Raw genomic sequence first — 23129 nt, 5'->3', positions numbered from 1 at the left:
TCACACACGACACCTCACACACACACCTCACACACACACACCTCACACACACACACCTCACACACCACACACACCTCACAAACCTCATACACCACACACACCTCACACACCTCACACACCACAACACCTCACACACCTCACACACACACCACACACCTCACACACCTCACACACACCTCACACACCTCACACACACCTCACACACCACACCTCACACACCACACACACACACCACACACACCTCACACACCTCACACCACACACACCACACATACCTCACACACCTCCCACACCACACACACCTCACACCACACACACCTCACACACCTCACACACCACACACACCTCACACCACACACACCTCACACACCTCACACACACACCACACACCACACACACCACACACACACACACCTCACACCACACACACCACACATACCTCACACACCTCCCACACCATACACACCTCACACCACACACACCTCACACACCTCACACACCACACACACCTCACACACACACCACACACCTCACACACCACACACACCTCACACACGACACCTCACACACACACCTCACACACACACACACCTCACACACCACACACACCTCACAAACCTCATACACCACACACACCTCACACACCTCACACACACACCACACACCTCACACACCTCACACATCACACACACCACATACACCTCACACATCTCACACACACACACCACACATACCTCACACACCTCCCACACCACACACACCTCACATCACACACACCTCACACACATCACACACCACACACACCTCACACCACACACACTTCACACACACACATCACACACACCACACATACCTCACACACCTCATACACCACACACACCTCACACACCACACACACCACACATGCCTCACACACCTCACACACCTCATACACCACACACACCACACACACCTCACACACCTCACATACCCCACACCACACACACTACACATACACACCTCACACACCTCACACCCCACACTCACCTCACACACCACACACCTCACACACCTCATACACCTCACACACACACCACACATACCTCACACAACACACACACCTCACACACCACGCATACCTCACACACCTCACACACCACACATCACACACACCTCACACACACACACCTCACACACACCTCACACACCACACACACCTTACACACCTCACACACACCTCACACCTCACACACCTCACACACCACACACCTCACACACCACACACACCTTACACACCTCACACACACCTCACACCTCACACACCACACACACCTCACACACCTCACACACCTCACACACACACACCTCACACACACCTCACACCTCACACACCACACACACATACCTCACACACAGATACCTCACACACACCTCACACCTCACACACCACACACACCTTACATACCTCACACACAGATACCTCACACACACACACCTCACACACACCTCACACACACACACCTCACACACCTCACACACACACTTCACACACACACACCTCACACACCTCACACAAACCTCACACACACACACGTCACACACCTCACACACACACATCTCACACACACACACCACGGACCTGCTCAGCCCAGGCGCTCAGGCTGTCCTAGACGAGCTCCGGGTCCTGGCCCGTACGCCCTCTGTCCCGCCCACCGCCGCCGCCTCCCTTCAGCCCCGTCCTGGGGCCGCTCCCTCAGGACATCCTGGCATCACCGGGGCAGACTGCTGGGTCGGGTTCGGTACACTGGCCGTTTGGGGTGTGGCGGTGCCCAGGACCCCTTTCTGCTCTATTCTGGTTCCCGCGTCTGGTTTTCCGTCGTCCCTGAGGCTTGGTCTGTTTGGTGCTGGGATGTGAGGTGTTGTCACCTCCGGGCTCCCAACACGAGCAGCACCGAGCTACGCGGGCCCGAGCAGCCTCTGCCGAGCCAGCCGTGGTGACCAGGGGGCAGGCGGCCGGGCTGTCCCGGGTCTCCCCCAGGCCCGTTGGCGGTACGGACAGGACCCCTCCCCTCCCGACCCACGCTGCTCCTGTCCTCCCCGGAACAGGTGTCCGGGCACCACACGCCCTCTGAATGCAGCGCAGACGCCGGCCACTCCTGAACCCAGGTCTGCTCGTGCCCTGACGGCCCTGGGCTCTCTGCGGATGGATGTCCAGGGGGCCCCCTGTGATAGAGGGCTCTGCCCTCTGCCTGGGCAGAGCCAACGGAGGTGAGGCACCCACCTCCCTCGCAGCCAGAAGGCGCGGCCACAACGAGCACGCGGAGCACACTCTCCTCGAGCACTCTCTTCTCTCAGTTCTCAGGTCCTGGGTGAGCTGGGGAAGCACAGGCGCCTCTCACTCAGCCCAGGCCCAGATGAGAGACCCACAGGACCCAAGACGCATCATAAAGGCGGCCCCGCCCCCCGGGGACGCATCACGGCAGCGGGGGAGGGACAGGCCCAGGGCCCCCGGCGGACCCTCACCACCCGCACCTGAGCCTGGAGAACTTCAGCCTTTAGTGAGAAGGCAGTGGGTTCAGGCCCCTGACCTGCTGCCTCAGCATTTCAGGCCGGGGGTGGCCAAGGTGTCCACCCCAACCTCATCCTCATGCTTGACCCTGGAGCCGAGATGCCGGGCTCTGTCAAGGGTTGTGGGCACCTCTGTCTGGGCCTGATCAGCCCCCGGCTGCCTCCTTGTTGGCTGCAGAAGGGCCACAGTAGATGGCGAGTGGGGAGTGCAGGCATGTGGACACCATGGCGAACAGGCGTCTCACACTACGACGATCAGCTCTGGTCTTGGGGTCTCTCGCTTTCCGCCTCACCCCACAGGGTCTTGATTTCTAAGCTCAAGAAACGCCTGGTCCTCAGGGTCGGGTCTGAGGACTCCTATCTGATGTGGTGGATTCCGATCTCGATCCTCCCTTGGGGAAGGCAGGTAGATGGGGACGTGTCCCTCTCCATCCACAGATGTGGCATCCCACGGCCTCCAGCCTCCCTGGGGAGTCACCCCTCGGGGCACCATCAGCAGTGGAAGGCAGGCTGGCCTCCTCCAGGCAGCGTGCCAGCCCTGCCTGAGGCCCATGGGGATCGGGATGGCCTCCCCCTGGTCCTCTGGGCCTGGTCCGGATGGACAGGCACGAGGCAGAAGCCAGCGGGTTGCAGGCAGTTGGGTGGGCGGGAGGCCGGTGAGGAGGGGCTCCTCCAGGGCTTGGGGCCTCCCACGGGGCGGGGCTGGTCAGGCCGACTCTGCTCCTGGTCAGCCCTGCTCCCCCAGCTGCCCGGCCTCAACCTCTCGCTCACTGGCTTCAGTTTCCTCACATGCCGTTGGCCCAACAGCACTGTCCTGGAGCAAAGCAGCCCCTGGGTGATGGGGATGCTCTTCCAAAACCCCAGCTGACCACAAGCAGACAGGCATGCGAGAGCCGGACGCCACCTGGGATCATCAGCCGGGAGCCCCAGGGGATGAGGGGGGAGCTGGTGCCCGCCTCCAGGACCTCTGCACACAGTGCCCGCCCATGGGCAGGCCTGAGAGAAGGAACCTCCCCCAGAAGGTGCTTCCAGGGAGGCAGGCAGCTCCAACCGCTGTCCACGGTGCTGCCCGGACTCCACAGCTGCCAGCGAGATCCAGGGCAGATCCAGGGCACCCGCCAGGGTCTGACCCCGAGACCCAGGGTCTGACCCCAAGACCCAGCCCACAGGCAGCAGAGGCCTCGGAGACGTTGCAGCCATGATCTCTAGAGACTGAAAGCAGAGCTTAGCCCCCGCAGGAAGAGTGTAAGGCCTGCATCCCACACTTTCCCCCAACCCCGAGGGCTGAACTCTGAGCGCGCTCAGCCGGCAGTGGCCAGCACCCACGCTCTCGCCCGCTGCGGGACCGGGCTCAGGGATCCCGGGAGACTGAGACAGAGCTCAGCCGGCAGAGTGGCCCGCACCCACGCTCTCCCCGCTGCGGGGCCGGGCTCGGGGGTCCTGCAGACTGGCCCACACCCCTGCTCTCCCCCCGTGGGGCCAGGCTTGGAGGTCCCGGGCACCACGGCTCCCGCTCACAGCAGCTCCGCCAGCTGCTGGTCAGTGTCTTCACATGTCCTGGGAAGTGCTCTCTAGTTAAGATGATCGTCATCATGGGCTCCTGCACAGAACACGCTTCTCCAGAAACGCTTATGTGCAGCCATGCCCAGGGCATCGCAGACCCCAGCCCCTCACCCGTGGGACTCTGAGGGATGATGAGCTCAACCAGCCACAGGCGCTGCTGCCAGGTCTACCCAGCGGCCAGGGAGCTTCCGGAGGCGCCAACCTTCTGTTTCACGGCAGGAAAACAGAGCGGAAAGTTGTGCAGGAGCGGACGTGACCCTGGACACCACTGAGGTGCCCAGATCCGGGCCGGAGGCGGGGGACAGCAGGAGATGGCACCAGGAAGAAGGCAGGCCATCAAGCTGAGTGAGAAGTGAAGGGTCTGCAGTGAAGTCAACAGGGGACCCTGGCCGGGCTGTAAATGACGCACGCAGCGACACTTTCTTTTTATTAAGATCTGTATTTACAATCTGCAGGTACAAACAGGCATCCAGTAAACACATCCAGAACAAAGCATTTCCAACGCGCGACCCGCAGCTGCAGCCACAGGACGCGCCACTACCCAACAGAGCTCCCCACGTGGCCCCCGCTGTGACCTGCCCCAGCAGTGTGGGGATGCAGGCTCAGTGGGGTGGGGTACACACAAGACTCAGCCACGTCCACTCCCCGAGGACACAGACTAAACAGTGTGTCTACTCAGGCACTGAGAGGGACGTCCCTGCCACCAAGCAGCCCAGAGACAGACCACGCCGGCTTCACAGAATCTGCTCACACACCCTTTATAAGTGACGTCCACCCCAGGATGCACAGGGCTCACGGACACCCCACATCCGAGTGCAGCCGACGTGATCGCAGACGACTCACCAGCTCCCCGGGGCTGCTCCCGCAGGCCGAAGGGGACAACATGAAGTCTTTGTCTCGTGACAAAAACTCTGTACATGCAAATAAAAACTGGAAAGTACAAAACCACCAAAGGCCGTGTACAGGCTAGGGCTTTGTGGAGACTGCAGGCTCCGGAGACTGCAGGAACTCGTACGGGTCGTGGGCCGCCTCCGGCTGCTCCCCAACACTGAGGCGAGAAGGGCTCCCTGCAGTGACGGGAGGGGGGGCATGTCAGCCCAGCGCTGCCACGCACTCTGCCCAGGAGGCCCGGCTGGACACGTGTCCCTGTGGCTGCGGCCAACTGGGCCTATGGCGCAGCCAGAGCCCCGGACTAGCGCAGAGACCACCCGAGGGCCCCAGGAGGGCGCGGCCGAGCCTCCATGCAGCAGGGCTGGCAATCCTGCAGGAAGGCAGTTCCTGGGCTGGGGGTCCTCGGATACCCCAGACCCAGAGGAGCCCCAGGGTCACCGAGTCCACTAGGACCCCACCGGGCTCCTCAGACACCCCAGACCCTGAGGAGCCCCAGCGTCAGCTTGAGTCCACCAGGAGGACCTTGGGATCCTCATAGCTGGGAGCCACCCCAGAGTCACCTGGAACCTCTTCACATGCTTTTATCACCAGGTTAATGGGACCAAAACGCCGGTCCTCTACTTGAACAACTTCAGCCAACGGTCTGCGGCTGATGGCTCCCCTCCCCGCCCCCAAACGTCAGGGCCGCAGAAAGGGAAGTCAGTGCTGTGTCTGGATCTGACGCAGGACCTTGAGGACGTAAACAGCGTGCTCAAGGGGCCAGCAGACAGCGTCTGCTCCTGTCCTGGTGGGGTCGCCACCCACCACCCACCCACCCTCATGCGCCCACGGGGCTTCCGACCAAGGACGGTGGTGTGCCCCTCCCAACTGAGAGCCCTGAGGTCCCATGACCCCCACCAAGGTCTGCGAGGTCTGTCCCATGCCCCCCACCCCCACCGAGGACCACGTGGTCTGTCCCATTCTCCCCACAACCACCAAGGGCCCCAAGGTCTGTCCCGTGTCCCCCCCACCGAGGGCCCTGAGGTCCCACGACCCCCTACGAGGGCCCCAAGGTCTGTCCCGTGTCCCCCCCACCGAGGGCCCTGAGGTCCCACGACCCCCTATGAGGGCCCCAAGGTCTGTCCCGTGTCCCCCCCACCGAGGGCCCCAAGGTCCCATGACCCCCTACCGAGGGCCCCGAGGTCCTGTGGCCTCCACCTCCACCAAGGGCCCCGAGGTCTGTCCCGTGCCCCCCCAACTGAGGGCCCTGAGGTCCTGTGGCCTCCACCAAGGGACCCAAGGTATGTCCCATGGCCCGCCCCCCCCCCCCCCCCCCCCCCCCCCCCCCCCCCCCCCCCCCCCCCCCACTGAGAGCCCCATGACCCGCCACGAGGGCCGGGCAGGAGCACAGTGCTTCAGGACCAGAAGCAAGAAGAAGCCAACATTCCCTCCTCGATGACGCTATGGGGTCCATGGCTTGGACGCGACAGGCTGGGGTTCTTCCCGACATGGACCCAGCATCTTCAGGCCAAGCCCCCCGGTTCACAAGACTGCCTTCCACGCCAAGCCCTCCCCGGTACGGCCGCCCGACCAGAGCCCGTGGGGCCCGCAGCAGCCCTGGACCTGGCCCAGCCCGCTGGCCCCCGGCCCCCCGGCCACCCCCGAGGCCCCATGCCGGTGCGCGGCGGGCCTCACCCAGGTGGTGCTGGTCCCGGTCGGAGGCGTTGGACAGTGAGCTGAGGTTGGACGAGGGCCGTGAGCCCCCGCGCTCCGCCTGTGCCTCCTGCAGGTCCTGAAGGAGCTTCGTCGTCTCGTCCAGGCTCAGGTGCCCGTCCTCAGGGTCCAGCTCCTTCTTCACCTTCCCTGAGGACACGGAGATGGGGCTGGGCCAGGCTCTGCCACCACTGCCCAGCTGGGCCCACACTGTGTGAGGCACCGCGCAGAGGGGAGCAACGCACGCCGGACGACTGGCCACGCCCCCCGACAGCCCGGCAGGACCCTCCCCATAATGGTGGGGCCACGCTCCCCTGCGCTGAGTGGCTCCCCACCCTGAGGAGGCCGGGAGAACACCACACGGGGCTCTGCGCCGGCATCAGGCAGCACCCGCACGGTGGACCCACCGAGAGCCGGCGGGCGGGAAGCAGGGAGGCTCAGCCCCAGGGGACGTCGCAAACGAGACATAGGGGCGGCGACCGGGACCCACAGCACCCTCAGAAGGGAAAGGACACGTGATGGGAAGAGGAGGGAAGACGCAAGAAAAGCTGGGGGTCAACAAACTGGGGCCCGCAAGGCCGTGTCCGCCCCATCTGGAGACCAGCGGAGAAAATATGCCTCGAGGGAGATGGACCGAATCAGGTCCAGGTGAGCGCGGGACAAACTACAGTCAGACTCCCCACGTTCAAGATAAACCCCAGGGCCCGGGCACAGCAGAGAGACGCAGCCCAAGAACAGACCTGACAGAGAGCAAACAGGGCTGGTGACAACCCGACTACCGCGAAAGAGGAAACGGTAGACTCGGCGGGAGGAGAGCCGGCGGGCAGCCCTCGGCGCACCCGAGGGACAGAGGACCCGCCGGGCCCCCGCCTGCTTTCCTCCCGGGGCTGGGGCCACGCCTGGTGGGGGGTGACGGGCCACGCTCGCTGCCAGGGGCTCCGTGGGAACAGGGCTCTGCAAACTGATGTTGGTTCCCGCAGCGCCTCCTCCCCAAGCGCACCCCCCTGGAGGGCCCTGGTGTCTGCTGGGACAAGCCACGAGCATGACCACCTGCAGACTCCACATGTCAGTAGGTCTGAAGGGGCCAGAAGGGCAGGGCCCACATAAGCAGAAGGCCCTCCTGGGGGCACACGCCGTGATGGCGGCAAGCACGCCGATGCAGCACCACGGCGGCCACGGCAGGAGCTCCCCGCTGCCCACTGGACCAGGGGACCCAGGGATGGGGCCGGAGGTCAGAGAGCCTGGCGAGCCCTGCCGGGAGCCACTGGGAGTCCTGAGGACAGCGGGTGGGGGGGTCCTGAGGACAGGGGCTGGGTGGGGTGGGGTGGTCCTGAGGACAGGGGCTGGGTCGGGGAGGGGGTCCGAAGGACAGGGGCTGGGTTGGGGCGGGGGATCCTGAGGACAGGGGGCTGGGTCGAGCCACCCTCCCGAGAACAGGCACAGCACAGTGCCCAGCACAACCTACCCAGACAGCCGAGCACGGAGATGTCCAGGGAGACGTCCGAGTAGGGCTTCATGGCCATAAAGTCCAGCGTGGAGCTGCCGTCCCCGAGAGGGTCCCCGGCCTGCAGGAGACAAGCCACGTGAGATGGAGGAAAGGCAGCGAGCTGGTGCCCACCACCCAGGGAACGGAGGCTGGGCTGGCTGTGTCCTGTCTGTGTGAGGAGCCCACAGACAGGGGACTGTGCCGTAGCCCAGGGACCACAAGGCCTGGGCTCCCCCGGAAACCTCCACCTGGAGCAGCTGGGAAGGGCCATGGGCACTAGGGGGACTGGGGAGAGACCCGCAGATGCTGGGGGGGGGGGGGAGTCCTCCAGGGAGACGCCCAGGACTCAAGGCCAGGCTCCTTTGGGAACTCGACAGACAGCGTGGCAGGTCCTTGTCTCCTCTGGGCTGACCCGCAGGGGCCCTGCTGTGGGCCAGTCGGGGTCGGGGGGTCCTGGCTCAGGCGGCTGCAGCCCGCCCCAGATCCTCGCGGGCCATGCCGGGCCGGTGCCTAACACCAAACGTGTCGCAAAGCCCAGAGACCAAGCAGACACCTGGCCGCCCGGCGCACGCGGGGGGACACGTGCCCTCGGCCGGCACCCTCTCCAATCTCCGTCAGTCAAGGGCTCGTCTGACGGGCACCTGACCTGCCTTGACCTCTGCCCCGCGAGGCCCCGTCAGGGAGGCTAGTGACCCCCACAGCCCGGCCCAGTCCCGGTGCCGCTGCCCATACAGGCAGTTTCAGAGCTGGGGCCAAACGTGCTCCTGGTCACTACAGGGCGGGCAGAGGCGGCGCTGGACCGCGTCCTCAGGGGCTGGCGAGGCCCCAGGCCGTCCCTGCTGACTGCCCTTGCCCACCCGCGAGCCCACCCCTGGGAGGAGCCCCTGCCGGCTGCACACCCTCAGGCAGGTCATGGTGACTATCTCACTTTCCTCCTCAGCAAAGGGACTGAAGCTCCTCCCACTGACGCTGTCTCAAAGGCCACACGCGACATCCTCACGGGGCCTCAACCACTAGGCTTTTACTGTCTGTAACTTGTCCACGGAACCCACCTTCACTTCATCCAGAGGCTTCATCGGAACGCTTCTCCTCTACAAAGAACCACAGACAGGAGCCAGTCTCTCAGCAGCTGCATCCAGGCAGACCTGTTTACCCTCACCCGTAGTTGGGACAGGCCCGCCCGCAACCCGAGCGGGCCTCGTGGGCCGCAGCCAGAGCGAGCCTGCTGCACAAGACCAGCTGAGACCCCCGGTGGGCTGGGCACCCACGAGACCACCCGGGGCGAGAAGGCCATGAAGGCACAAGAGCCCTCAGGATGCACCCGCAGCCCCAGGGGTGGGAAACAGAAGGCAGTCAGACGCTGGGCTGGGGCTTCACCAGGAGGACGGCTGAGCCGGCTGCGGGGGAGGCAGGGTGCTGAGACCAGCAGAGGAGATGGCTGGATGGCATCACCGACTCAATGGAAGTGAGTCTGAACAAACTCCAGGGGACACTGGAGGACAGGGGAGCCTACCGGGCTGCAGCCCATGGGGTCGCAGAGTGAGACACGATGGAGACTAAATGACAACGGTCTGAAGCTGTGCTGCTCAGTCCACGTTTAGTAAAGAGCTCAGAACTTTCTCGCCTCCTCTGCCCTGAGCTAGCTGCACGCGTCTGGGCTTCCTTCTGGGCTATCCTGCTCCACTCGCCTATGTAGCTAGTTCATGCCAGCACCGCACGGCTTTGATTCCGGCAGCTCAGCGGTACACTCTGAAATCTGCATGAGTGATACCCCCAGGCTCTCTCTCAAGACTGCTTTGGCTACTTGGGGTCTCCTCTGTCTCCATGTAAACTTTAAAATCATTTGTTCTAACTTTCTGAAAAATGCCATTGATGTTTTGATAGGGACTGCACTATATCTATGGATTGCCTTGGAGAGTATGACCACTTTCACAATACTAACTCTTCCAGTCCAAGAAGATAGTCTATTCAATAAGTAGTGCTGAAAAAGTGGAATGTTATATGTGAAAGAACAAAGTTAAAATGTTTCTCTAATGCTGTAAACAAAAAGAAACAAAATGGCTGGAGAGGAAACATTCAAGGCTTTGTGGTCAGGCACAGGGCGTGGCCCGCTCTCCATTTCTACTTTCTAAAACACTCAAAATCTGTAAAAAACAAAAAAACATTGTTAGCTCACAGGCCAAAGTTTGCCAATCCTGATCTTGACTAAAAAAGACAAACTACAAATGGAAAATAAAAATAAAAGTGACTGCAGACACGTTCTCAGACACAAGGTGAGTCAGACATCACTCTACAAAGAGGCTAAAACGTCGATCCAGGTGTCCACACCAGGAAGACAAGTTCCAAAAAGGGAGGTAAAGTGCGAAGAGTTTTCAGGTAAAGAAAAAGGTCCTGTGAGGCAAAGGAGATTTCCCAGGACGACGGAAGGTGACAGCTGACGAAGAAAGGCAGGTCTAAAAAGGGATGAAGAACATGTGCCAGACGAGGGCATCCTTCTTAGGTTTCCCTGGAAGGTAACCGACCCGCAGGGAGGAACAGCTCCGGGTCACCTCACACACACTCCCTGCTCCCATCTGGCGGCTGCTGGGGCTCACGCCCACCTGCCTCAGGCGGAAGAGCATCCGCGAGTGGTCCCCGCCCGTGATCTGGTCCAGGAGGTCATCCACCAGCTTCTTGCTGTAGCTCCCAGCATCCTTCACGAACTCCTGCAAGCTGGAGAGGGCCGCAAGAGCAGGCTGGGACCTGTGTTCCGCACCCTCCCGCCCTGGCTACCCACCCCCAAGGTCCACATGGGGCGGGTGGGGGGTGGACAACAGTGACCCCAAACAAGAAAAGCAAAAGCAAAGCAAAGCAGAGAACACGCATCTGCACACCTAAGTCCCTCACGCCCACTTTATGAGAGCACTCACGTCTGTTCTGGGTTCAGGGACACAAGGAGATTAAGGAGAAATCACACGGAGGGCTCCACACTGGGTGGGCTGGGAGCACCTCTAGGGTCATTTTGGACCATAACAAAGTGAGAAAATCCCAAACCATGCCACAAGTTGAGAACAGAAGCCGAGAGCAGAACCCACAGCCCGAGCAGCACAGCCAGGCCAAGGCCTGAAGGAGCCCTGACGGCAAGGCCTTCACACGGCTGTGGGCCTGACTGCGCCCAGCACCGGCTGCCTGGGCCAGGGGCAGCGGGCCCCAGAGCCGTGTGCTGGGGCAGGACGACACAGGGCCACGTCCAGGGAGGCCACCTCGGCCACCACACCTTCCTCTTGGTCTTCCTCCTCTACTTCTGTTTCCACACAAACGTCGGGGTCAGCTGCTCGTTTATTGTATTGGAGCTACCTGATCCCTGTGTTCTTCAAACACGCTCCACGTCGTGTTTGAAGTAAGACAAAGATCTAACGTGGGGAGACTCCATTTCTCCCCGACCAGCACAGCTGTCACAGTCCCCATGTAAAAAAACTGAATTCTAAAGAAATGGTCCTCTTTTCTCTCAGGAGTGAAAAAATACAAATCCCATTCCACAGGGGTGCAATACCAGATCACTAACTGTACGTCACACCGGTCACAACTGAGGCTGAACTGTGTCCCCAACACCACACGCTGAGGCCGTGACCCCCTGCACCTCAGAACACGGCTGTGCGTGCAGACGGGGGCCTTAGAGGGAATTCAGTTAAAAGGAAGCCTTCAGGGTGGCCCTCAGTGTCTCCAGACCAAAGGAGCTCAAGACGCAGAGTGAAGCTGGGGGAGGACGCTGTGGGGAGGACACTGGGGAGGGGGATCCTGGGGAGAGGACGCTGCGGGGAGGAGGCTGGGGGAGGACACTGGGGAGAGGGAAACGCTGGGGGAGGACTCAGGGGAGGACGCTGGGGGAGGACTCAGGGGAGGAGCTGAGGAGGACAGAGTCTGCATCAAGCAGCCAGGCCTCAGGAGGAGCCCAGATCCCGCCTCCAGGACGCGGGTGCTGTCACAGACACCTGGTCTTGGCTGCCTGAGCCGACACACGGGCGCGAGAGCCCCTGGACGGCTGTGACCCCGGAGCACGGTAGGTCACACCAGGCTCTTGCAGGCTCCGGCCTGGATCGTCATCCCCTTAAAAACCTGGTCCAGTCACCTGAGCTTCGAGGTCACTGGCAGAGGCCAGTCATTTTACTGAACACAAGCACGGCCTGCAGCCCACCACAGAAGCCAGCCAACCCACCCACCTCAGTGCGCACTGCACGCCTGTCTCGTCTCCATAGGCCGAGTACAGCAGCTCCACCTCGTCAGCCTTCAAGTCGCCAAACACGGAGTTGTTGTGCGTGGAGAGCGCAGTGCTGGCACTGGAGAGGAAGGTGACTGGGGGGGTGCGGGGGCCGACGTGAGGGACACACATGCGGGCCACGCGCATGCCACATCTCCAGGGACCACGGAGGCCCCCTGCGGAGCCCACGTGCCCTCTGCACCGAGTTCTCAGTAACCTCCAGGCGGGGGGTCTCTCCGCTGCCTACAGCATCATGACCCCCAAGTGGAGGAATCGTGACTTTGTTGGAGGATCTTTAAATGGTGTCAATGGACCATCAGCACGTGGAGGGCAGCTGAGCGCGGGGAGGGGGCCCCACACTGGCCGACGCGGAGGCGAGTCCTGCCCTCTGGGCTCCAGCTCCTGCCCCTCCTGGGACCCCACCGAGTGTGATCAGACCCAGAGCTGGGCCTGACAGGGCAGCTGCTGGGTGGGGTTGGTGGGAGGGAGGTCTTACCTCGGCTCCTCCGCTCCTCCCGGAAGCCCAGCGTGGTGAAGCCAGGCAGCAGCTTGCTGGACAGTGAGCTCAGGTCCACTGGGTGGGTCTCCTCCTCTGCAAGGGGACCGGGGCCGTGAGCAGGCGGCCCCCAGCTGCATGCAGTGGTGGGGGCATGTGGGAGCACAGCCTGGTGGCCCCTGGGACCATCTGAATTCAGGTCTATACACCCGGCAGCCGCCCTGAAACCCTGGCTGCCCGCGGTTTGAGTAGAAAGCCAGCGGTCAGCCCACCGCACGGCAACACAACCCCAACTCACGCCACGGACCCCGCCTCCGAGACCTCAGTCCATGTGTTGCATGAGCAACACAGCCGCCTCCGCCTCCCGAAAGGCCTGTGAGTGGTTCCCACAGGGACTGGGGCCTGAGAGGTCTCCATGTCCCCATCAGAACCTCAACCTCGAGTTCGAGTGGAACCAGCTTGCCTGTTTTATCGAGAACGCTACGGTTCATTCCAGCTGACGGTTAAAGTGGTCAGCTCCTGCCCTCCGCACCCACAGAGGACCCCTGACCACACTGGCATCCTGCCACGTGGGCGATGGGCCATGCCCCATCTACACGTCACCAAGGTATGGAGACCAGGGACGGGGCCGGTCAGCAGACAGGACAGGGTGGGGGCGGGCACGCACCATCAGCATCCAGCCCGGCTGTGTTGACCACGCTGTAGAGCAGACTTCCATCCCCATTCTTCTTCAGGTAGCCCATCTGCAAGAGAGCTGCCTGAGCGCCCGCACCCCCAACCCCCGCGGCCTCCAGGCCCTGCCCAGGGCTCCCCCAAAGCAGGGCGCCTTTGAGGGCCCAGGAGAACCATGGCCGCTGAAAACGGCTTATCCTGAGTAAACTGAATAGCCACAGAGCCCCCATCCCCCGAGACCAGACACACCTCATGCCGTGAGCACGTGGCCCCGGGCACGCGTGTGCCACAGAGGAGCTCCTGAGCCGGGCTCCCAGGACCCTCATGACCAGGTGCTTCAAGGACACACGACACCCCAGAAACAGCCTTTGCCAGGAGCCGGAAGCCTGACCAATGCGAGCTGGGGCAGGGGCTGGTCAAGGAGACCAGAGGCCCCACCCCACACACACGGAGCCTGCCTGTCTAAACCGAGCTCCACCTGGGAGCAGTGCCCCTTCGGAGGCCAGGAGCAGCCGAGTGCGCTGGTGCAGGGGAGCCCGGGGGTGGGATGTGGACGATGGCAGGGCTCCTTGCTGCAGTCACGAGCCCGTGAGGAGCAGAGGACCCTCGGGTGTGGGCAGACCTGGAGGTTTCCGTGTGAATGCACAGCCTTTGGTGAACGTGAGTCAGGGCAGGCTGCACAGACGGATGCACAAACAGATGTGGCCGTCCCAGCTCTGTGCACCCAGGCCCAAACAGGATGGGACACCCTTATGGGGGACGAATCAGTGCTCATGCGGAAACGCGGACTCCAGGGCTGAGGAGCCACCACAGCGCAGACCAGACTCCACACACAGAGCTTCCAGTGACCACACGGGGACCTCACACCTCACGGCAGGCGTGTGCAAACCAGCAGAAAACGGGTGACGTAAAACGCGACGTGTCTTACATAACCCGACACATCCCAACTGCGACCACCTCACGGTTCTTTATGTAAAACCCACCGCATCCTCTGCAGACTTAGTGTAAACAGAAAGCTCAAGCAGATTCCCACACAGGCTTTGCGAAGACAGAACGTTAGACACACTGGGTCACACAAAACACCAGGGTCAACTCTGCTTGTGTCCTCGCTAACAGTCACCAGGAAATCTGAGGCCACTCGCCCATACGGTTCCCGCCACGCCTACCAGATGCCTCCTGTGTCAGAGAGGAGGTGTGCAGAGCAGGGCGGGCCCTGAGGACCAGCTCACGCCTGGTCAGACCCACGGAGACTGCAGAGGCGCAGACACTGAGAACACGGAGAGGACACGCAGCCATGGAGAGGCAGGGCAGGCTCGGCCTCGGCCAGGAGACAGAGCGCAACCCTCTGCTGGCCGGCGACCTGCACACCACACGCCACCCCGCTCCCAGGAGATGGCCAGATGGCTGCGGCGGCCGCGGGGACGAGGAGCTAGCCCTCCAGCAACAGCGGCACCAGGACAGGGCGGCGCTCCGGCCAGACGCTCGCGATGACCGCTGATGCTGGGTCGTACCGACAGGCCAGCGCCTGGCAGATGAAACGGCCGCCCCGTGGGGGCGCTACCTTGCCTCCAGGCACCAGCCGGCTGATCCTGTCCCGGGCCTCGTCGGCCGCGTGCTCTACCAGCGCCAGCACGTGCTCCTCCGCGGTGCTGTCCGTCAGGCTGCAGGCATTCCCCTCCGGCTCGAACACACAGCTGTGAGGCGGGGACACGCACGAGTCACGCCTGCCCTCCCGGAAGCCCGCCCGCGGTGGCAGAGGGGGTAGCGGGGGGCACAGAGCGCACTTCACACCCTTCCTTCCGCTCCTAACCCTCTGCGGGCTACAGTGCGTGGACACCGGCCAGGCAGAGGCCCCTGGAGCTCAGCCCCAGCTTCCAGTCTAGGGCGACACCTTCCGCTCCTAACCCTCTGCGGGCTACAGTGCGTGGACACCGGCCAAGCAGAGGCCCCTGGAGCTCAGCCCCAGCTTCCAGTCTAGGGCGACACCTTCCGCTCCTAACCCTCTGCGGGCTACAGTGCGTGGACGCCGGCCAAGCAGAGGCCCTGGAGCTCAGCCCCGGCTTCCCGGGCGGCAGGAGCCTCGCTGGCACCCGCGTCGCTCAGGCACTGGACCGACAGAGGCAGGAACCCCGTGCAGGTCGCGGCGCTGGCAGTGAGCCCGGGCCGTGGGCAGCCCCAGGCCCCAGAGTGCCCCCAGACGGCAGAGACGAGAGGGGCCGCTGCCAGCACCCGCGGGAGGGGGTCTCCTCGTGGAAGGCTCTAGAAGCACAGTGCAGGCACCCCCACAGTGAGTCTGGGGCGAGCCCTCTGGGGTCCCAAGTCTACAGGAAGCCCCCTCACAGCCAGGGCCCCAGCTGCAGGAGCCCAGAGACAGGCCCTGCCTGCCCTGACCCAAGCTGTCATCTACAATGGCACAACGCAGCCCCCGAGCGTGGGACGCGGAGCCCTGGCCACCAGCACGCGTCCTGCACAGAGGAGACCCTCGGGAGTGAAGGGCCAGTGAGAATTCCCAGGACGCAGTAGCAGCAGCGCTCGGGCAGCGGGCCTGGCGAGCCACACCCAGGACCGAGTGAGCGTGGCCGGTAAGGGTGGCTCAGCCCATGCCCCCGACACCCGGGGGGGTGGCCGTGACTCCCTCACAGGACCCGTCGCTGCATCAGCACGTGGGGAACGGGGGCCAGAGTGGAGAACTGTGCCCCTCACGACTGACCCCAGGGCCTCCTGACACTCTTGGCAGGAGGGGGGCCGCCACCACAGCCACTGCATTCTCGAGCAGGCAGGGAGGACGGCTGCTTCTGTGTGAACACAGGGTGAGCCTCTGTCCCAGCTGCCGAGTGAGACGGGCTGGAACGCAGCCCCCGCCAGCAGCGAGGGCGTCGGTGCCCGCAGAGCCGGCGGGCGGGCGGCTCTACCTGATGACTTCTCTACTTGGCCGCTTGGACTTCTTGGCCGTCTCTACATGCACAGGCACGACCTCGGGGACAGGCTCCTCGGCAGCCGTGTCTTCGTTGCCCAGAAGAGCCGCCTGCTGAGAGAAATCCATGTCCTGCATAAACGACATGCTGCGCTTCAGAGCTAAGAGCCGCTCCTGGAACCAGAAAGCACAGAGCCGCGGGCTTGACCTCTCCCTCCGGCCACAGCACCGACGAAGCGAGGGGTGGGTGGCCGCAGCCTCGCCCGGCCTGGCGGCTAACCCTCCGGGGCAGGGCGCACCCCCCGGAGGCTGGTGAGGCTGCATTGGTCCTAGACACGTGGCGCATGCAGCCTGGCTCACGGGGCAGAGGGGGGCCCGGGGCTGGAGGCGGGGCGCTGGGCTCCGGGAGGCAGCCACACACGACAAACCCACGAGGCAGGCCGCGAGCCAGTGAGACCCACGCGTCTGGAGCTCCGCCCCGAGCCTGCTGGGGACACGGCCATGGGCAGGAGCAGTGAGGGGGGTGTGTCTGGAGGAAGGGTGTGCTTGCAAGGGCAGCTGGCTGGGGGCTCCCTAGAGCAGAGGGCCCGTGCCGAGGCCGGGGGGCGGCGCGGCCAGAGCATGGCATTCACTGAGCTTCCATTCAGCTGTGAGAGCCGTGGAGGAGGCGGCAGCACTCAGCCGCAGCCCCTCGCTAGCCACCGGAGGCCCCTTACTTTGCTCATCATCTTGAAGCCAGCGTGCAGGATCTTCTTGGCCAACTTGTAGTACACGGTGTCCGGCCTGTTGTATGTCATCGCGTTGTCACACATCAGCTTGAAATCTGCCTGAAAAAGAGAGACCATTCACCAGACGTGGAACACCACACAGACAACAAGAGCCTCAAGATTCCTATCAGGAGAAGCCACAGGAAGACGCTGAAACACACTGGAGAGCAAATGTGGCTCTCCGGTTTAAAGAAGACCTTTCCTTTAACTTATGGAAATCTTCTCAGCTCATTTTCTGTCACAGCTTACTATAGACACTGAGTGCACAGCCCCGTTCCACACAGTAAGTGCCTGTATGTAGCAGTTTGTGTCTGTTCCCCCCGGAACCCTGATTTGCTCTCCCCTAGTCAGAGAAGGCAATGGCACCCGACTCCAGTACTCTTGCCTGGAGAACCCCATGGGCGGAGGAGCCTCCCATGGGCGGAGGAGCCTGGTGGGCTGCAGTCCATGGGTCACTAAGAGTCAGACACGACTGAGCGACTTCACTTTCACTTTTCACTTTCATGCACTGGAGAGGGAAATGGTAACCCACTCCAGTGTTCTTGCCTGGAGAATCCCAGGGACGGGGGAGCCTGGTGGGCTGTCATCTATGGGGTCGCACAGAGTCGGACACGACTGAAGCGACTTAGCAGCAGCAGCCCTGCCCTTCCGGCAGCCGCCACTCGTTCTGTCTGTTTCTGTTGTGCAGACAAGTTCATCTGCATCATCGTTTAGATTCCCCTTGTAAGTGGTGCCGTGTAACATCTGCCTGACGCACTTCACTGAGTATAACCTCTAACTTCATCCACGTCGCTGCAAACATTGCTGCAAAAGTGAAATGATGTTTCACTCTTCTTTGTGGCTGAGTAATCCAGGAATCATTTTTAAAAACTTTGAGAGATTTTCATAACTTCATTAATCTTCACTTGCTTGAATGAGAAGCTTGCCAAACTGTAATCCTTTCTGAACACAGCACACACACTTCACGGGGGTAAAATGCTGGTTCCTCCGCTTCTTTCCTGACCTGCCCCCTTCCCTCTCCTTGGAAGGAACTTGGACATTAACGGGAACAAGAACCAACAACCAGTTCTTTTGAGCAAAGCAGAGGGATAACCTGAGAGGTGGGCATGCCCTCTATCTCTAAAGTTATTTCATAGAATTTGAAATTCTGCCTACAGATGGTTACTCTAGTACCACCAGAAAAACACTTGACCCTAAAATAAGTGAACAACTTACATTAAAGGCAAACGCCCTGAAACGTCAGTATTCTGTCACCCTAGCCAAACTGCTTACGGCACGCCTGACAGGGGAGTCAGCCTCAGGATGGCAGCGACTGTCACGGTGGTGCGTGCCACCTAGAGTTGTTCCCCCACCAGGCCAGTGTCCCCAGGGCTGGGCCGAGGCCATAAAGCCCGTGTCGCAGGTCCCGACTATGACAGGCTCAGGTCACCACGGGGGACAGGGTGACACTCTTCACATCTCAGCTTTGTCACTGGGCGACTGACCAGACTGGGCCCACAGGTGGATGGGTGCACTTCAGGACCCAGATGCAGGTGACCACCTGCCCGAACTTCCCGGGAAACCTTTCCTTTTCTCCCACCCACCTTTCAGTCACAGGTCAGCCAACACTTCCAGTGAGTTCTCCAGTAAGCAAAATAGGAAAGCCAAGCTTGGCCAAAGGGAACAGAACCTAAGAAAGAAACGCACCGCCTTTTTCTAAATGGCATCACTGTCAACGCTGACATTTGTCTTCCCCTGAATCTGAATGCCAAAAAGCAGCTTTCACCTTTCACAGCCAGTGCTGAAAAACAGAGTCAGCAACAGAGTACTCAAGAGACAAAAAACTATGATCCTAAAAAATCTAAACTCCCAGTTAATTACATTAGAAAAATTACATTGCAGGTCAAATCAAACACACCCTCACTGGACCCGACATGTCCATTTAAGCCAAAACAGTAACTTAAGAAACGAACGCCCACTAGCATGCAAGACACAGGCCGACTTTTAGACCAAAACTTGGAGAAAGTTACAACTGACCCCTGTATTTTCAAAACACCAGCCCAACACAGAAACACCCACAAAGCTTGCAACTGCAGGCAACCACAGCCGTATGAAGGGCCTGCTGTGCGTGAACACACGCGGAGCTTCCTGGCGACGCCTTCAGGAGGTGCAGTAACCTACCTTGAACTCCGTGACTGACTTGTACTCGTTCGCTGCGATCTTGTCCTTCATCGTGCCGAAGTCCATTGGGTGCTTTATTATCATCGAGTACCCAGGTGCGATTGCATCCGTGACAGGAAAAGCGAAAAATCCATGAGGATCTTTTCTGAAAACACAAATATCTTTATTTAAACTGGAAAAACCCCAAGACCTAAGTGTTTGAACCAAACACCTCACAGTAAAAAATCTGAGGCAATTAACCAAAACTTAAGGTTGCTTCTTAAAATTAACAAAATTTATACTCTTTCAGACTGTGGTATTTTGGATACACTAAAAACTCCAAAACTACCGTCCTGGGTCCTGCCATGACCCCACCCTCTGGCGTTTGACCCCTGGTGCCAACTTCGGGGTTCTTGGAACCCTGAGCCCTGCTCCCACAGGCACACCCACCCCCTGCGAAGGCAAGAGCACTCGGAGAGAAGACCCCAGATGCCCCAGCAGAAGCCCCTCGGAAGCACCCTTTACCTCTGGAGCTGGCGGAGGAAGTGCTCCAGCAGCTGCTGAATAGGTGTGCTCTCGTTTTCAGCTGCCGATTTAAAAATGGAAAAAGTAAAAATAAACAAAAGTGTGTCGCTGACACTTCACCATAAAGCAAACACCAATTTCATGATCCTTCTTAATCTATTCCGTTCCAGTGTTCCAGGCTCACGCGAGAAGCAGATGAGAAGGTTAGCAAACCCACGCACGGTCCCCGCCCAGTGCAGCTGGGGACCCAGCAGCAGCCCCCCCAACCCCCCTGAGGCAACCAAGACGGGCCGTCACGCGCCACCCTATCCCCAGCCTCCACCTCCTGGGCCTAGGACGCTCCAGACAAGGTGAGGAGATGCAATCAAGCCTTTGAACAGAAGTCGCCAATGAATGCCCTGATAGCATTCAATTGGTATTCTCTGCTCACACCTTTGCTCACTAGTAAAATGGGGATAAGACCGGGGTTCTCGTGAGGACTCTATTAACTACATGTATTCTCTGCTCACGCCTCTGCTCACTAGTAAACTGGCGATAAGACCAGGGTCCTCGTGAGGACTCTATTAACTACACCTCTGGCCGCACAGCACGGAAGCACGGCTTCCAGGGAGCGTGAGCAGAGCTCAGTCAGGTTTCCTCCACAAGAGCACTTAAGTATATAGTCTTCCCCGCTGTGTCCCCAGGGCTGCACCCAGAGCCCTAGATGTGGGGTTCCAAATGCTCTTCTCCACCAAGGAACCAGGGTTCTTGGGGTCACTCCGGTCACCAGGGCAACACGGTTGAGCGAGACTAGAAGAGGCCCAAGGAAACATCATCTGACCACAGGCTTTCCAGGCACACGGGGGAGGGCGCTCAACAGGTGGTGTGAATGAGCTGAGCGATTACTAGCAACCGCAGGCATTCCACAGCCTGGAAAATCCCATGGACAGAGGAGCCTGGTGGGCTGCAGTCCATGGGGTTGCTAAGAGTCGGACACAACTGAGCAACTTCCCTTTCACTTTTCACTTTCATACATTGGAGAAGGAAATGGCAACCCACTCCAGTGTTCTTGCCTGGAGAATCCCAGGGACAGGGGAGCCTGGTGGGCTGCCGTCTATGGGGTCGCACAGAGTCGGACACGACTGAAGCGACTTAGCCGCAGCCGCAGGCATCCCACAGCCATGTTCAGCTGAGCAGCTGCTGCCCTATGCCGACCTGTCTCCCCCACAGCAGGCCCAGTGTCCGCATGTCTTACTGCTCCCCGGGAGTGGGGCTACCAGCAAACACCACCTCCATGACCACAAGACAATGTCTCCCCGCTCCCCCAGCAAATCAGAGGTGGTCAGACCTCCAGTCATAGCCAGCGGGCCTCCCCCAAGAGGCACCTGACAGTCTGAAACCTGAGGGAACTGCCCACACAGATCAGAGGGGGCCTGAGCTTTCCAGGTTTCCTTGGCTGAAACCAGCACAGCTCCCGGGGATCTAAGAGCCCGAACGACTGACGCCAGCGCTGGCCTCCTCCCATCTCCAAGGACCTTCTTGGGGCTCTCGCGCTAAGAGGCCAGGAGCCGCGGTGGGCCAAGCCCTGCTCTAGAAGCTCGAAGCGAGCAGCAAGAAACTCAGGCCGGCCCAGCTCCTCTGTGAGGCCCTGGAATGGAGAGTGTGGCTCCTTCCGTCCTAGGCGTCTCCCCAAGCCCAAGGGCAGAAAGCCAACTGCTGCTCCCCACGACAAGCCCCCCAGCTCCAGGATGCTCCGAATGCCACCACTTGCCTGGCTGCGTCCGGCACGCTCGCACCGGCCGGTCGGGGGGCGGCTCCACCTCCACCTTCTTCCCCGGGTCAAAGTCGTCGGCCTCCCCCTCTGTGTCACAGTGCTCCTTCTCCCGTTTCCGCTTCTTCTCCTCCTGCGAGGCAGGGTCAAGGCAGCGAGGGCAATGAAGTGGTTTTCAACAGACCTCCTGTCTCTAAGAGGGTGCTGAGAGCGAAAAGCCTCTTCCGGGACCCTTCTCACTGCAGACCCCACACTTCCAGAGACCCTCCACAGTGGCCGGGCGAGATGAGAAACGGGAGGCCCTGACTCTGCGGGGTGTGCTCCGCCAGAGAGGACACCCCGGCCCGAGCCCAGGAAGCCCTGGCTCCGTCCAGCCCCCCTCCCCTGCCAGGGGATTTGGGCCACCCTCGTTCACCTTTCGCTTCCTCCTTTCTTCATCGTCAAGGTGCTTCTCCTTCTCCGACTTTTTCTTTTTCTTCTTCTTCTTCTCCTTGTGTCTCTCCCGCTCATGGTCTGACCTGTCATCGTAGTAACTGGAATCGTGGCCGGACCCCGAGAGTTCCGTCACTTCGCTTCCTCCAACTTTGAGGACCAGCTTCAGGGGCTTCTCTAAGGGCTTGTCTGCATAGTCTGTGGACACAGAGGGGGCCTTCACCGTATGAGACCTTGGGGAGACCGCTCAGCAGCACACACTGCTACCCAGCCGGCGGCACCTCGGCCCAAGGTGAGGGGACACCGGGAGGTCACTGACGTCCGGGAAGGTGGGAGGACAAGCCGAGCTAAGGTGAGCAGCAGGGCACTGCCAAAACCATTAGAAAAAGATGGGCGGTGAGTGCAAAGAACGGTAATAGGGGGCTCCTCCCCTCCCCGCCCAGTTATCCTCCACCGGACGAAAGGGGGGTCTCCAGGCCACTGTCGGAGGAACCAGACCACGCCTGGGGCCCCGGGGCCCAATCCCGGCCCGCTAGCTCCGGGCCCCGGGTCGCCCCCTTCCCGCCCTGTTGCAGCCCCCCGGTGCGGGATCCCTGACACAGGGAGCAGGACAGCGCGCAGGCGGGGAGAGACCTCAGGAAACACGGCCGAAGAACAGGGATGCTCCACGCTTTTCTCCAGGGCGCGGCGACAGCGGGGGCGGACGCCCGAGAGCCGCGTCCCCGGGGCCCGGTGAGCGCGCCCGCGTCCCCGCCCTCGAGCCCGGGACCCCGCCACCGCGAACGCCCGCCCGGCGTCACAAAGCGCGCCGCCGCCTCACCCTCGTACGACGAGCGCCATTCGGTCTTGTGCTTCTTGTGCTTCTTGCCCATGGCGGCAGCGCCCAGGGCAGCAGCGAGCCCGCCTGGAGCGCGGCCGCCGCGCGCCGGCCCCGGCCCGCTGCCCGCCTAGCCCCGCGGAGCTCGCCGGGCCGCGCCGGAAGCGGCTGCGGCGGCCGGAAGTGACGCTCCCGCTTGCG

At 61.4% G+C, this 23129-nt stretch overlaps 2 protein-coding genes across 6 annotated transcripts in view; both read right to left on the bottom strand.

Moving 5' to 3' along the window:
- Positions 1 to 4412, bottom strand: part of LOC109574746 (probable palmitoyltransferase ZDHHC11B) — a 51715-nt gene extending 47303 nt beyond the window's left edge. The window contains exon 1 of the mRNA XM_070774906.1: positions 2261 to 4412. The gene's annotated coding sequence lies outside the window, so the exon portion shown is untranslated. The remainder of the gene's footprint in view (positions 1 to 2260) is intronic.
- A 117-nt stretch (positions 4413 to 4529) lies between these two features.
- On the bottom strand, positions 4530 to 23088 carry BRD9 (bromodomain containing 9). 5 transcript variants are annotated; one of them, XM_019982977.2, is made up of 16 exons: positions 22932 to 23088; positions 22095 to 22309; positions 21680 to 21812; positions 19930 to 19990; positions 19426 to 19570; positions 17215 to 17325; positions 16497 to 16672; positions 15146 to 15278; positions 13580 to 13655; positions 12913 to 13008; positions 12379 to 12511; positions 10780 to 10891; positions 9232 to 9270; positions 8159 to 8258; positions 6676 to 6843; positions 4530 to 5177 (listed from the first exon to the last, which is right to left on the bottom strand). In XM_019982977.2, exons 1-16 carry the CDS (start codon positions 22981 to 22983, stop codon positions 5077 to 5079), a joined length of 1851 nt encoding a protein of 616 aa, XP_019838536.2. In that variant the 5' UTR covers positions 22984 to 23088; the 3' UTR covers positions 4530 to 5076. The 5 variants fall into 5 exon arrangements, with proteins under 5 accessions (XP_019838536.2, XP_019838537.2, XP_019838539.2 ...); XM_019982978.2 differs by having other exon boundaries at positions 16497 to 16630; XM_019982980.2 differs by having other exon boundaries at positions 16497 to 16612.
- Positions 23089 to 23129: the final 41 nt, after the last annotated feature.

Source organism: Bos indicus, chromosome 20 (assembly GCF_029378745.1).
Source record: "Bos indicus isolate NIAB-ARS_2022 breed Sahiwal x Tharparkar chromosome 20, NIAB-ARS_B.indTharparkar_mat_pri_1.0, whole genome shotgun sequence".
NCBI classification, from domain to species: domain Eukaryota; kingdom Metazoa; phylum Chordata; class Mammalia; order Artiodactyla; family Bovidae; genus Bos; species Bos indicus.
Note: the sequence above shows the minus strand (reverse complement) of the source record. Positions and strands in the feature narration are given on the sequence as shown.

Bases quoted from the DNA above. Each gene is read 5' to 3' on its own strand.
- BRD9 (XM_019982977.2), bottom strand. From the start codon at position 22,983: ATGGGCAAGAAGCACAAGAAGCACAAGACCGAATGGCGCTCGTCGTAC. The intron at 19,991-21,679 runs GCAAGTGGTGGC...TTAAATCGGCAG, and splicing joins AGCGTGCCGGACGCAGCCAG to CTGAAAACGAGAGCACACCT. The intron at 15,279-16,496 runs GTAGAGCCGCCC...CCCGCCTCACAG, and splicing joins CCAAGTAGAGAAGTCATCAG to CTGTGTGTTCGAGCCGGAGG.